The sequence below is a fragment of the Macrobrachium nipponense genome, chromosome 11 (genome assembly GCF_015104395.2).
Source record: "Macrobrachium nipponense isolate FS-2020 chromosome 11, ASM1510439v2, whole genome shotgun sequence".
NCBI classification, from domain to species: domain Eukaryota; kingdom Metazoa; phylum Arthropoda; class Malacostraca; order Decapoda; family Palaemonidae; genus Macrobrachium; species Macrobrachium nipponense.
In genome coordinates, this window is record NC_061087.1 from 14,699,486 (window position 1) to 14,715,440 (window position 15,955).

At 36.2% G+C, this 15,955-nt stretch overlaps 2 protein-coding genes across 2 annotated transcripts in view; one reads left to right on the plus strand and one right to left on the minus strand.

Annotated features, from left to right (window-relative positions):
• Positions 1 to 495: 495 nt before the first annotated feature.
• LOC135213329 (probable cyclin-dependent serine/threonine-protein kinase DDB_G0292550) lies at positions 496 to 5,103 on the plus strand. The gene is made up of 3 exons (XM_064247340.1): positions 496 to 535; positions 1,543 to 1,862; positions 2,002 to 5,103. The coding sequence occupies exons 1-3, from the start codon at positions 496 to 498 to the stop codon at positions 5,101 to 5,103; spliced, it is 3,462 nt and encodes a 1,153-aa protein (XP_064103410.1).
• Positions 5,104 to 8,622: 3,519 nt separating this feature from the next.
• The window catches only part of LOC135209209 (uncharacterized), a 33,970-nt gene continuing 26,637 nt past the window's right edge, over positions 8,623 to 15,955 (minus strand). Inside the window, exons 17-25 of the mRNA XM_064242186.1 lie at positions 14,525 to 14,751; positions 13,833 to 13,997; positions 13,017 to 13,145; positions 12,234 to 12,379; positions 11,373 to 11,463; positions 10,575 to 10,736; positions 9,508 to 9,604; positions 9,239 to 9,346; positions 8,623 to 8,931 (exon numbers count right to left, since the gene is read on the minus strand). Coding sequence (XP_064098256.1) covers positions 8,834 to 8,931; positions 9,239 to 9,346; positions 9,508 to 9,604; positions 10,575 to 10,736; positions 11,373 to 11,463; positions 12,234 to 12,379; positions 13,017 to 13,145; positions 13,833 to 13,997; positions 14,525 to 14,751 — 1,223 coding nt within the window. The 3' untranslated portion in view covers positions 8,623 to 8,833. The remainder of the gene's footprint in view (positions 8,932 to 9,238; positions 9,347 to 9,507; positions 9,605 to 10,574; positions 10,737 to 11,372; positions 11,464 to 12,233; positions 12,380 to 13,016; positions 13,146 to 13,832; positions 13,998 to 14,524; positions 14,752 to 15,955) is intronic.

The following is a 15,955-nucleotide window of genomic DNA, read 5'->3' on the forward strand; positions in this document are numbered from 1 at the left end:
CGCGGTGGAGCAAATTGGATATTAAAGGATCAAAATTCATATATATATATATATATATATATATATATATATATATATATATATATATATATATATATATATATATATATATATATATATATATATATATATATATTTTTTTTTTTTTTTTTTTTTTTTTTTTCGGGAAACATGGCGAAGTCGTTTCCCCAGGGCCCAGATCAAATTCTGTACTCTCGCTCTCAAGGAGAGGCTGACAGCCACTGGACCAGGGTGTATATTATAATATTAATATCAATTAAATCATTTATGACCGTTCCTCCCCAGTGACTACACCGGAGAGAAGACCTTCGTCATTCTAATCATCGCGTCTTTGTCGCCGCTCCGTATAAAAATGCCCTGACGCATCTTCGTGCTCATCATACTCATCGCTGCCCTTGTCAGGAGAGGAAGGGCAGAAGAGAAGATAAAATTAAGTGACATTATTAAAGATAAATTTTTAAAAGAATCAAGGAAATGGCGCCTTACATCGCCCAGCGTCTTGTTTTGGTTTGGGGTAAGACAGATCCAGATCTTATCGGATTTTTTTTTTTTTTTTTTTCAAATTGTGATGCGGTGATTTTGTATTCTTTATTGATTAAGAATATTATTCCTCTGGCAGCGAATCTTCCGTTTTGGTGGCATGTTTTCCAAGGGTTACTGTTCTGTGGTTCGTGTTTTTCGTTGTGGGTAAATAATGACATTCAAAGCTCGCCTTTCCCATGGTGAGTCAGAGAAGCGGCTAACAGTTAAAGCTCTTTACGTAGCACATATATTATTTACAAGGCACTACTGCTCTTTATAGTTTCTTCCAACCCAGCTGCATCGCTTTCTGCCTTTTCGTATACTTTTTTTTTTTTTTTTTTTTACCAGATAGGTATGTTTGTTCAATATCCGCTTTTTACACTTTGGAAGAGATGGTGTAAGGAGAGCACGGCTTTCTGGTATCTTTACACTTTAAGAGTGATGTTAGTGTTCCTAGGGTGTTTTCCTTGTCACCAGCTGATGCTGTATAGATGGAGGATTTATGACCTGTGGGTCTTGGAAAGAACTCAGTCACTGGTAGTATATATATATATATATATATATATATATATATATATATATATATATATATATATATATATATAGTTATATGCTTTAGCTACCACAAAACTGAGCAGAAATTTAGCTTTCTTTAATGGCGTAAAGACGCCATTTTATTTTATATTTGGAAGTTTTCTTTATTTGATTTTTATTTCTGTTTTAGTCTTAGTTTCTAGGACGGTGTCCAACTCGGAGTCTGTCTTTTTGCGTTTATAATGATCCAGTTGTGATGTATTATACCCTGTTCAAATAATAACCAGAAAATAGTTATCAGAATGTTATCAATATTACTAGGAATAGCAACGAAAATTATAATCGGTCATTTCATAATTTTTTTTCATCTTCAACTTCGTAAGTCTCATTATTTCATGCATTTACTCACTAACCTTTCATTGCTTTAATATACCCAATCATGATTAAATACAAGCTTTTCTCCAGGAATCTTGTTAAGACCATCCTCATCTGCGCTTCTGGAAAGCCAAACTAACCAGCATCCCTACTCTTTGGAGGCCAACAACCCACTCTCCCATTTTTTGGAAGCTGGAAGGAGAGCCAATGGCCCTGCGATGGAAAATGGAAGTTCAAATGGAAGCGAAGAGAATTATTTCATCGACCCCATCACAGACCTACAAGATGCCATCCCTGGAGGGGGAATCCCCGGTCGAGACTATCCCATTTTTGCTTTCGTTCCCAGCACAGGATTCAACTGTCGAGGTCGGATGCCCGGGTATTACGCAGATACCCAAACTGGGTGTCAGGTAAGAGTACCCGTAGATGTGTTCGTCATTTAGTGTTACTTAGCAGCCGCCCTTTCACCAGAAAGCTATGAAGTCATTGAAATGAACTTGAAAAGCTGTTCAAAAGAAAGTTTTTGATCGATCGTTTCTTTCTCGACAGGTCTTCCACATCTGTCAGGCCAACAACAGGAAAGATTCGTTCCTCTGCGCCAATGGAACGATCTTCAGTCAGCGAAATTTTGTCTGCGACTGGTGGTTCAGCGTTGACTGCTCAACAGCTGAGACGTTTTATGGCTTAAACAGCGAAATAGGCAAAGTTGGTGGAATCAACAGCGAAAAAGTTGATAGCAATTCCGATAAAAATGGCAACATTAATGTGCACAGCACGGCCAGTGGCATCAACTCCGCCTCCAGTGCTAATGGTCTTGTAAACAATAATGCAAATGGCAATGCTAATAACTTCATTAGTAGTAATGGTAACGGATTCACCGCCAGTAATGTCAGTCTAAACAGTGTCACCAACAGCAATACCTACAACAGTGCAACGCCATCTGGAAGGCTTCCTGAAAATAATGTCGTCAGCACGACTGGGTTCTTTAGTAACAACGGTATTGCTAATAACAACAGAGGCAATAATAGCCACCAAAATGGATTCCTCAATGGGAAAATCACTGGAAACGCCTTTGGAAGCCGCAATGAATACTTAACTGGTAACAGAAATAGCGATGGATATATTACTCAAAATGCATTTGGAAACAATAACGTGAAAAATAATAGATTCAACACTGGCAACATAAATAAAAGCAACAACAGGAATGGATACAATACTGGCAACAGTATTGGAAGCAACAAAGAATACAATAACAGAAATGGCAACAGATATGATAGTGGGAATGGCAATAGATTTACCAATGACAGTGGTAATAGAAATGGCGTTGGTGACAGCAGACATGATTCGGGGTATGTAAATGGAAACCTACAGTACAACGGCGATGGATTGAGTGGTGGTAGTGACAGGGGACTCACCAGTGATATCAACAATACAAAGGATACCTTCAACGTGAATGGATATAACAGCGCAGCAAATGCATTAGTAAACAAAAATATGAAAGGAAATAGAAGCCACACTAGATTCAATAATGGGAACATGTTTGGAATCCGTAATGGAAACAACAATAAATACAACAGTGGCAATGTCAGAATCGACCACAGCAACATGAACGGATTCAACATGGCGAATACATTTGGAACCATTGATGAAAACAGCAATGTTGATAGTAATGGAAATTACAACAGATTCAACAGTGTCAATGGCAATATTAATAACAATGATAATAATAACAATGGCTACAACAATATAAATGCACTTGGAAGTAAAAGCGTGAACAGCAATACGCATGGCAGTGGATATGGCTATCAATTCAGACCTGGAAATAACAATGGATTTCCCAATGATAATAGCAATAGCAGGGTGACTGGAAACACCAATAATAACGGCCATGGAACGAATGGAAATATTAATAACAATGGATACAGCAGTGGAAGTCCATTTAGAAATAATCTGAACAATGATATGCACGGTCAGGATAAAGGCAATATTTTAGTCGATGGTAACGGCAATGTGAAAGACTATAGCACCAATAATGGATTCACCGCTGGGAATGGATTTGGAAGCAGCAATGGTCATAGTGACAGGAATGGGAACAGATTTGGCATTGAAAACAACAGAGGATTTCCCAGTGACAGCGGAAAAGGCTCCGGTAAGAACAAGCCCATTGAACATGTAAATGGGGCCTTCATTAAAAATGGATTTAGTGGTCCCGATGGTAATGGGTTTGCTGGTGGTGATAGATTTACTGCTGGTAATAGTAATGAATTTGCTGCTGGTAATAGCAATGGATTTGCTACTGGTAATAGCAATAGATTTACTGCTGGTAATGGTAATGGATTCGCTGCTGGTAATAGTAATGGATTTGCTGCTGGTAATAGCAATGGATTTACTGCTGGTAATGGTAATGGATTTGCTACTGGTAATAGCAATGGATTCGCTGCTGGTAATAGTAATGGATTTACTACTGGTAATGGTAATGGATTTGCTACTGGTAATAGCAATGGATTTCCTGCTGGTAATAGCAATGGATTTGGTGCTGGTAATGGATTTTCTGCTGGTAATAGTAATGGATTCGCTGATGGTAATAGTGATGGATTTACTACTGGTAATGGTAATGGATTTGCTACTGGTAATAGCAATGGATTTGCTGTTGGTAAAAGTGGTGGATTTGCTACTGGTAATGGTAATGGATTTGCTACCGGTAGTAGCAATGGATTTGGTGCTGGTAATGGTAATGGATTTGCTAGTACCATCAGTAATGAAAACAAAGGTAACTACGGCAACATTAACAGCGAAGAAAGCACTAATGAATACAACTTTGGTGGCACATATGAAAATAGGAATAATTTCTCAGGCGATTTCGGGAATAGAAGTACCTTAAATGGTGCAGGTGGTAAGCATGAAAGCAGAAACAGCAACAAGGAGCAACAAGCAGCCCCTTTTAACTCCCCTAGTGTAAGTAGCAATTACAGCACCAGCTTCAGCAGGAATGGACATCATTACATTTGGTCACAATCAAACTCCTTCAATTTCCACGCCAGTTCTGACAAAGGGGTGAACTTAAGAGGAAATGATCCCAACAACAAAAGCGAGTCACAAGAAAATTCCCGTAACTCCTTCACTAAATTGGAAAATTGTGAAAACGTATCTGGTGCAAATGGTAATTTTGGCACCAATGGAGATGAAATTGACAAGAACAGCAGTGGGTCGCAAGCAAAACCAACTATTTCTTTGAACAATTTCAACGACTTGGCTCGTGGGAATGATAATCATGGCAGCCGAGGTTATATTCAAAGAAAAGTCATTAGGAAATTGCAACCCAACTCACAATCTTCCCCGAACAATATTGTAGCCCAAGGTGATCATCCTACGGGTACCAATAGAAATGACAGGGGCAGGGATGAGTCACAATTAAATTCACAAAATTCGTCCCCTAACTTTGGCAGCTATGGAAACCCGAATGGTGGAGATGCCAGATACGGTGCCCATGGTACTAGGATTGGCATAGAGAACAGTAGGCTTCAACCAGGCTCATCATTAGAAAATAGAGGTCTAAATCCTTATGATGTTCTAGGCTTTTTTGGTAACGCTGGCAGCCTGATCAACAGAGCTAAGAGATATGGCACTATTAACACTATAGTTGGTATTTAGAGGCTTCACTGGATAAAAAACACTTTCGGAGAATTCCTGGATGGGATTTCATTCCCTCTCTCACTTAATCTCCAGAATGGACATGAATACAGATTTTTTTTTTTTTTACAGTAATGTAGTCTCTGTTGTTACGCCTGGTAGTTTTTGTTCCGTTGTGCCATATTCCGAATGTATTTATGTAGTTTCATAAATAATTGAAAGCAAATAAATATTGAATTAGTTCCCCGAGTTTGGAAATTCCTCTAAAAAGTAGAAATACTAAGTTTTCGTTATATTTGTTCACTTTCCCGGTCCGTTTTTTCGCAAGAAGTGTTTGAAATGTATGTTTCAAAGAAGCTTTTATACCACGTATTATTCAAGATGAAATCAATTTTAGGGGAAGGTTTGAACTAATGGAAACTTTACTTAGTCGCTTTTTAACTTCACATCATGTATCTCTTGTCATTTGCGAATATGAAACTGCCTCGTAAATCTGAATTCCTTTTTATACATACTTGAAGCATTAACGGCGTACTAAATTAAACAAAGAGCAATAAAATATGTGCGGTTTATGTTGCATCTGACATTGACCCTGTTCCGCTGTTGTGCATTTAAGTAGAACTTTTATTACCAATGTTATTATATGCTAATGTTCTGGTTGACTTGATAACTGGTTCATTCCCCAAAAATTTGACAAATCATCGGAGACTGAGGTTCTTCTCAAGCGGTAATTAACTAAGACTTGTTCGCAATGACAAGTTTCTAATAAAAGGAACCTTTCGGAAATTCGTTACGTTTGAACTGCATTTTCTTGAACAATATTAAACAATCAAACCGCAAGAATAAGATGAGAGGGGGAACCGTCTAAAACTTATACCAGAAACTGAAAAATGAATCAGAATGTAGCTAAAGTAAACGAAGGTTCATTTACATTACAACATTCATTAAGGAATTCAAATTTGTCTTTATTATGGGAATAGTAAAGAATATAGACTGAAATAATGGGCTTGTGCAAAAGTTACATCCCAGTTTTCTCGAGTAATTAATTCATATAGAAAAAATTCAAAATTATGTGGTGATGAAAGTGAGACGGAAAGCCTTACAAAAAATAAATAAATAAATAAATAAGAATTAATAAACAAATAAAAGTTACCAAAACAAAACAGCTTGATCGCCACAGTCTGTCATAATGTTTAATCCATGCTTATTTCCTATTTAGCTTTTTATGTAAAGAAATGCTGAATTATTATTAACAGAAAACCTATGGAAAAGGCTTTGAGCCGTATGCAAATATGATACTTTAATTAAAATTCCCGTCCTTATCACGTTGTTCAAGTAAAATGTATAGATAAAAAAGTAAGTATAATAAAAGAAGTTATGTTATTTTCTTTCTTATTCGAAAATTATTCTCTTGAAGGAAACTTACAAACACAAATATGTGAATAGTCTTTATTTTAACATCCAAAATATATTCCTATATAAACTCTGTTTTAAGTACATTGGTTTGGAATCGAGATAACAGGAATAATAGCATTTACAAATCTTATGTGTATATATATATATATATATATATATATATATATATATATATATATATTTATATATACATATAATATATATATACATATATATGTATATATATACACGTATATATACATATATGTATATATATGGTATATATACATACATACGTATATATTATATATATTCATGTAAATATATGTATAAATATATCATGCACTGCGGAAATATACTTTATTCGTATGATAAATGAAATTTTATTCCTTATAACTATAAAATTGTAAAATTTGCTCGTGAACCTGCTTCATTTATAAACATATCACATCCGCTTTCAAGGAAATAAAGAAAATTTTTTATAAAACATCGCTAATCAACCTCTGCTCCACCAGTTCGGCAATTTCAATGCAGCAATAGATTAACTGAACGTTCATTTAACAGTGGCCCATGCTGAGTGAACAATTCGTATGCCAATGCTAGAACACACTTTTATAAGATTCAAGTCTCATTTCCTCCTTTCTTTGTATAAATTATTCTTTCTTCGAACCCCGGTCTCTCAGAAGCAAGAGCATAAAAGAAGTTGGAACCTAAGTACTTCTATACCTGAAGTTTTTCCAGGGCAGGAACCTAAGTACTTCTGTACCTGAAGTTTTTCCAAGGCAGGAACCTAAGTACTTCTGTACCTGAAGTTTTTCGTGGGCAGGAACTTAGATACTTCTGTACCTGAAGTTTTTCCAGGGCAGGAACCTAAGTACTTCTGTACCTGAAGTTTTTCCAGGGCAGGAACCTAAGTACTTCTGTACCTGAAGTTTTTCTGGGCAGGAACCTAAGTACTTCTGTACCTGAAGTTTTTTCTGGGCAGGAACCTAAGTACTTATGTACCTGAAGTTTTTCCTGGGCAGGAACCTAAAGTACTTCTGTACCTGAAGTTTTTCCTGGACAGGAACCTAAAGTACTTCTGCACCTGAAATTTTTCCTGGGCAGGAACCTAAGTACTTCTGTACTTGAAGTTTTTCTTGGGTAGGAACGTAAGTACTTCTGTACCTGAGGTTTTACCATGGCAGGAAGCTAAGTACTTCTGTACCTGACTTTTTCCTGGGCAGGAACCTAAGTACTTCTGTACCTGAAGTTTTTCCTGGGCAGGGTCTTAAGTACTTCTGCACCTGAGGTTTTACCTTTGCAGGAACCTAAGAACTTCTGTACCTGAGGTTTTACCTTGGCAGGAACCTAAGAACTTCTGTACCTGAGGTTTTACCTTGGCAGGAACCTAAGAACTTCTGTACCTGAGGTTTTACCTTGGCAGGAACCTAAGTACTTCTGTACCTGATGTTTTTCCTGGGCAGGAACCTAAGTACTTCTGTACCTGAATTTTCTTGGTCCAACCTAAGTACTTTTGGACTCGAGATTTTTCTTGGGCACACCGCTGCCTAACACATCAGCGAATTTTACTAAACTTTAATTAACAAAGCTAGTTCAGACGATTGCAGTAATACTCTAACTTGTGATACGCTAAGGCAGCCATTGTCTCCTGATGCAAAAAAACTACAAAACTACTGTTAGATAAAGGCACTGTGCTCGAACAATATCGGCCCCTTCAGCATCCACTCCTCATTCTCATATCGCGTATCATTCCACATATTTTTTGTACCAAAATCTGCTCGAGACGATTCAAGAATATGTATGCATTTATATGTAAAGGATGAATGCCTGCTTGTCGTGTGTGTGTGTGTAAATGCATATATATATATATATATATATATATATATATATATATATATATATATGTGTGTGTGTGTGTGTGTGTGTGTGTGTGTGCATATGTTATATATACATATATGCTTATTATATCTATATCTACAAATATTTGTAAATATATATAATCATATTCATCCACATATATATAAATATATATTCATATATATAACTGTATAAATATATATATATATATATATATATATATATATATATATATATATATATATATATATATATATATATATATCGTGTGTGTGCATGTGTGTGTGTAATTATGCATGTGTATGTTTGGGAATTTAGACAACCGAAAATATGTAGATATTTTCTCTTTATATAGCCGCATACCATTAATGATCTCCACCCTAATGATGGAATCTTCCAGACCCGCGAAATTGAATTTGCATCAATATTTTCCAGCTGTAGACGGCATGCAATAGCCCTTACATTAGTCTCTATTCATGGGTTTGATTCGGTTTCCTTAATTCCCCTCAATTTCATCTTCTGGTTCCTTTAACACCAAATGGGATGGGTCCACTCTGCACAGCATATGAACCCTCGCCACTGTCACGGGAGCATCTGCAAAATAACAGTTAAAGTAAACATTGAGAGCATTTGCAAAATAACAGTAAAAGTAAACATTGGGAGCATCTGCAAAATAACAGTAAAAGTGAACGTTGAGAGCATCTGCAAACTAACAGTAAAAGTTAACATTGGGAGCATCTGCAAAATAACAGTAAAAGTAAACATCGTCTGTCTTTAGTCTTTCATGTTTCACCTCTAACAGACAATCTTTGGTCTTTATATATGCTTTCCTGCTACTATTAACGTTTATGATACAGAGAGAGAGAGAGAGAGAGAGAGAGAGAGAGAGAGAGAGACTTACTCATGACGAACCAGTCGGTCAACTCGTTTTCCATCCTGTAGGCCTTGATTGCTTGGCGGAGGGCCGCTACAACGGCATAAGCTAGGCATAGTGGTGGTTCGCCAGTTGCTGGAAAGAAAGTTAAGTGAGAGATTATTATCTAGCAAAGCGTATATTTACAACAGAGAGGGAATTACAATCAGAGTTTTCCTATGTTTGAATCCATACAGTAATTCAGTTTACTTAAATTTTAAAAATATTTTTGAAAAATGAAGAGAAATACACGTTACCTTTCGAACTAAGGACTCCTTTGGGTGTCTTTGGGTTCGGTAGCAGTGTTACTCTCATGTCCACGGGGATGTCCAAGGCAGTTGGAGGCTTGTATTCCTATCAGTAAAAGAGAGAGAGAGAGAGAGAGAGGAGAGAGAGAGAGAGAGAGAGAGAGAGAGAGAGAGATATGAATTATCAGACGTTTGGGGGAAGGCAATGAAAATAGTACAGTTCATCTAATGTATGGTTTATATCAGAATGTGATCTATCACTGTTACGTTAATTGGTCTTACCTTGTAACATGGCTTCGTCATTCTATGAGATAAAGTTATCAAAGAGGCACTTTTGTCAAGTCCTGCCTAATTACGTGTGAATTGTCTATTATTAATTGAGGTTATTAGTTATGATGCCTATTTACCAACTGTTAATACATGCATATATGTAGTTATATGAAGCGTTAAGACATGAATATATGTTTAATATTCCTTTCAACATTTTGCTTTATTCTATTTAACGCTTCGCTAGGTATGAATGATTAATTATTCCTTTTATTCTATTATTAGAACTTTATGTTCCGGAAATGTTTGATGTCCTCAGATTCATATTTGTTACTAATAAAATCTCTTTACTGGTGATAAAAAAATGCGTTTGTATGAGCAATAATTCATCCTTTTGCTGATAGAAACATACAGTCTTTAATACTCTCTACATTTAAGGATGCATGGTTTATTGCTGTAAGATTACTAGACGTTTTCTGATGAACTCCCTGTGCAATTTTATGAAGTGGTTAATGTTGTGCAAACTTTTTACGCAGTGGGTTCATCCTTGGTTCGGTAGTTAGACACAACAGAGAATGTATGGTGGTAGTGGCATCTATCTAGCTGGCCAATAAAGCCCATTCTTTAATCACTCTCCCTCAAGAAGGGACAAATTGAGCTATCTAATCAGTAGCCCAGTACTTTTAGTGTCAGTTTATGTAGAAAATGGCATACTGGTGATTTTTTTTTTTTTTTTTTTTTTTTTTTGAAAGTAACAAATCTTGACCAAAAACGTAATATTTTCTCCTTACGATTGACAAAATACTAACCCACGTTCCATTGGAAATCCTTTGGCCGGACGTCTGGTGAACCTTGAGTAGTTCGGACGTGTAGAATCCTAGCCCCATAACGAAAGCTCCCTCCACCTGTCCTACGTCCACGAAAGGATTCAGGCTCCTTCCGCAGTCTTCGACTATGTCCGCTCGGCGAATCTGTGAATTAAAGACTTTGGGTTTATGAAATCAAACCAGGATATGAAGTTTGTAGTTCTGAGCTTAGCAAACACGATTTTTCAAAATTATTTCCAACATTTAATTGTTAATCTTACAGAATCACACAGGCAGATGTGTATACTAACTGACATGTTAGTTTGCATTTTACTTAAATGCAGTCTATGTCAAAGGTTGGTTAGCAGGAAAAATTATAGCAAACGCAAGTTTTCAAAACTATTTTCAACGTTTAATTGTTCAGCTAACAGAATCACACAGGCAGATGTGTATACTAACTGACATGTTACTTTGCATTATACTTAAATGCAGTCTATGGTAAAGGGTGATTAGCAGGAAAAATTAATGGATACGTATGCATAAACAACCGTAGATAGACACAAACACACACACACACACACGCACACATCCAAGCAAGCTGTAATTGACGCCAATGATAATCTCTTCATAAGAAATAATAAAGCTATATTTCCATTTTAGGCTTTATTGAGGCATTCGTAGCCTACAAATAATCTTCCGAAACAGGCGTGGAAGTAATCTATTCACCAGACAGTAAAGGTTTACCAGATATGAATTGTTTTCTAGAAGTAATTATTCTTCCCTCAGAGATTCACAACCCACCATGAAAACACCAGTCAGCACGTCGATTTCTACTTCCAGGCAGCAGGCGCCCCAGATGTCGTAACTCTCCGGGTTACGTTCGCTGTTTGTCCTGTGGGAAAGAATTTTTCACTCAATGGAAAGGAAATCGTAAAATGTTTCAAGTCTAGGTATACATTGGAACTTATCTTTTCAGCTGCTTCTCCTTAAAACTACCAATATTACCTTCTTAAGAATAATCCTCTTCACCTCAAAAAAAAAAAAAAAAAGTTTCATCTACCACTACTACTACACTACCACTACTACTACTACTACTACTACTACTACTACTACTACTACTACTACTATACACTACTATTACGACTAATGATAATAATATAATCATAATAATGATAATAATAATAATGACGCTGTTAAAGAAAATGGCAGAATTAAGCGAGTTGATTTTATATATTATTTATTTTCTTACAATTCGCCTCTCAGGCTCAGCGATGATTCTGAGTAACTGGCCAATATTCATATTGTTTATTTCTAAAAGTTATAATATGCTGAAGGTGATCTTTTATTTTATTAACACAGGATCTCAGGTCCAGGTCAAGCAGGGGTCGTCATCAGTGCTCAACCTGGACTTGAGATCCTGTTTTAATAATAAAAAAAGAACACCTTCAGCATATTATAATTTTTAGAAAGTCCCAATATGAATATGGGCCAGTTACTCAGAAACATCGCTGAGACTGAGAAACGAATTGTAAGAAAAATAGAAAAAACACTATATAAAATCAACTCGCTGAGTTCTGCCATTCTCTTTAACAGCATTTGCCTAAAAGAGGGTCTTCTACCAAAAAATCCTCATGATAATAATATCAACTTAGCGAGACCCACCAAAAGCGCTCTGTGAGATCGACGTTCTCGAGATAGCACTTCTTCACCAGCCTCTCCCACGTCGGGTCGTCCTCGTCGTCCTCCTTCATCAGCTCCCGGACGACCTCCATGCGATCTCGCAGGGAGTTGCAGGCCACCCGGATGCCCTGCAATTGCACGAAGGGAAGGGGGTTGGTAATGGTCTGTTATAGCCCGTCTCGTTGTTGCTCGTATGTCAGTCTGTTCGTGCAGCCATATATATACTCATATTGCTAGAATATTTATTATCACTATAATAATAATAATAATAATAATAATAATAATAATAATAATTATTATTATTATTATTATTAATATTAAATCAATCAGTCAATCAGTCACTTAATCTTAATTTCCATAGAAAATGATTAGGAAATCAAAGATTACTTGGTCTTTTATATATATATATATATATTATATATATATATATATATATATATATATATATATATATATATATATATATATGTATATATATATATATATATATATATATAATATATATATATTATATATATATATATAGATAGATTATATGACCATGCACGGAATTTCTTTGACACCTCAAATATGGTAAATATATAATATAAAAGGGCCGTGAAATTTTCTGGCATTGCATATATGAAAAGACTCGTGCTATGCATTATGTATTAATGAAAAATAGAGAACATTTTTCATATTGCCCTAATTTTGAATTAACTTTTCCCACTATAGGAATTAATTTTTCCTGTATCCCTGTTACCATACTCATCCTGGTTAACTCACATGACAGCACAAGTCCGAACCGAACGATCCTCCAGTGACGCTGGAATTGGCACTTATTAAAGAATCCGTTTGTTTCACGACGATGTTTTCCAGGGGGACTCCTAAGGTGTAGGCAGCTACCTGCGCCACCTGTAATCACGTATGCACGACATCAGTTCATCTGTTCACAAGATATTTTGTTTAAACACACACACACACACACACACACACACACACGAAGGCGCATTTGTTCTTCCGTGATATTTTGTTAAATTGCTCTTGTGTAGAGGGAGGGGGACTAGGGTTGCTTCTAAGAAGGGAAGGTGGGATAAATATACCTAAATAGAGCGTAAGAGACCGCACACACGCATGCGCAATAAGGCGTGAAAATGATATAAATAAAGAAAGGGGTAAAGCTGTTGATAAAATGATACGAAAGAAATACATTACCTTCTATTAACGCCTATCATGACTAAAAGACTGCAAAGTCATTTATGAAATAAATCTGGGCAACTCTATTAAAATAATGAAGACATTAATTACACTTTTTAATTCACTGCTATCCAAAAAATAAATAAATAAATAAATAAAATAAAATGTCCTCCAATATCCCGGCGAGCGACCAAGCCATGATATATGTCACCATCATGCAGGAAACCATACATATTTATTCCACATATTCATACCACATGTCCATACATTGTTATTTCGAAAACAGGGACAACTTACGAGCACATAAATTTAAAAACATGCACTCATAGAAAAATTTCTACCATGAAGCACAAATCAGACACAAAGTAAACTAAATCAATATAGAAAAGCGTTTTGGCAGCTCACCTTCGTATTGATTCCCTGTCCCATTTCAATTCCTCCGATGGACAGCGACACGGTGCCATCCAACTCGTAGATGGTCACCTGGACCCCGAAACGAAGTATTGGAGGGTACTGGTACTCGTACCAAAGGGGGATGATGCTTATGCCTCGCTTTTTGAACAAGTTGGTCTGTCAAATAGATTGAAATGAATATCGAAACAGGTAAAAAAAATGCAGAAGTCTCGATGGAGTGATGATATTTAATCAGATTAAAGTGATGTTACTTAAATTAACTTGTAAAACCGTAAGCTCGTTAAGGTAGTGTCACCAGAACAGGTTGCCAGAGAAGAAACATAGACCTTTCAGTGAAGATGTGTAACACGCTAAGGTTATAAATAAATAAATGAATAAATAAGTAAATAAAAATCACGAAGGAATATCAATTCGCAAATTGAGACAAAAAATACACTTAAAATAAGTATGGATGGCTCAAAAAAAAAAAAAAAAAAAAAAACGACATCTTCAAGGATGAATGATAGATTGCCAGATAACGAAACAAGATACAACATTTTAGTGGACCTTTGTCATTTAAATATGAGAACAGAAAAAAATAGACGAAGGGATGTTATGTGATGACAATTAATAGACAGAATAAGACAGATTGGCAAAATGATGTTGGTATGGATGAACACGGAACTGTTTCTAGATTTTCTTACTTTATTGAATTCCTCAACACTGCTCTTCCTCTCGTCGTAGTTGGCCTTCTCCTTCAGGAGTGGAAGGATATCCTCAGCAACGACGTTCTTGTCGAGGGGCGGGGCTAAGAATCTGAAGACATTTGGAGGTGCCATGTTCGCTTCTCTGACCTCCAGAGGGTCTTTGTCAAGGGCGTGAGCCACGTGGTCCATAACTGTCTCAATGGCCCCAACGCATTCCACGTGACCTGGGGAAGAAATGGATATCTAAGTATGAGAGAGAGAGAGAGAGAGAGAGAGAGAGAGAGAGAGAGAGAGAGAGAGAGAGAGAGAGAGAGAGAGAGAGAGAGAGAGAGAGAGAGAGAGAGGTTATGGGTTTTCATATGGCTGGATTTTGTTAGTTTTTATGAAGTCTAGACTCGTGACGTGAAATGGCAGAATGCAATCTGAAAACAATAGTCGTCCCTTGGGGGCTTGGAATTACAATTTCTTATCCATCAAACTTGAAGGATTGGAAAAAAGTAGTGTCAGTTTGTATTCAACGTTGGGAATATTTAGATGATAAGCCTAGATATATGAGCCAGTTTGGGATGGACAACGGTTTCTTATTTTGGAATTTTTTGGTAGTAAATTAAATAATGGGGATTCATTTACCGAAAAGTTATAAGGACTATGCAGAAAGACTGAATACCCAGTGTAAAAATAATAGGTTATTTAGCAAGGGTTACCTTGATATTTTTTAAATACACGAATACAAACTAGAATGATAAAAGTTATTTTTTGGGACAAAAATAATCAACACCAAACCTTTCGTTGAAGTCTCCTCAAGTGTCCTGTGATCCAGTTAAATCTAACTATCCAAGTAACCGAAGACTACAGTGAAATAAATGATTTATTAAGTAGTGATCTGAGACAACAATGAAATCGATTTTTTTTTCAGAAATGAATTAAACTAGCAACAATTCAACTTCTTCAGAAGTGACCTAAAACAGTATTGAAATCGAATTCCCGCAGTGGTGACCTGAAACAGTACTGAAATACAACTTCTTTACAAATTAATGATTTCCTCCTTAATCCACATTTTACCTGGAGTAACATTAGACCTAATTCCATTCAAATTCCTGACAAGTGACTAAGGCTTGATTTTAAACTTACAGTTAGATTAACACAAGACCTTACTAAATTTAAATTCTTGTTAAGTGACCCAGGTTCGACTTATAGCTTCGATTTAGCTTAACATAAGACTCTATTCAATTCAGATTCCTGATAAGGGACTAAAGCCCGACTTTAAAATTCAGGTTAGATCAACATAAGAGTTTACAAAATTCAAATCCATTTCAAGTGACTAAGGCTTGACTTTAAGCTTTAAATTAGACCAACGCAATAAAACTTTATTCAATTCAAATCCATATCAAGTAACTTAGGAACATCTTCAAGTCAGGTTCCCCCCCG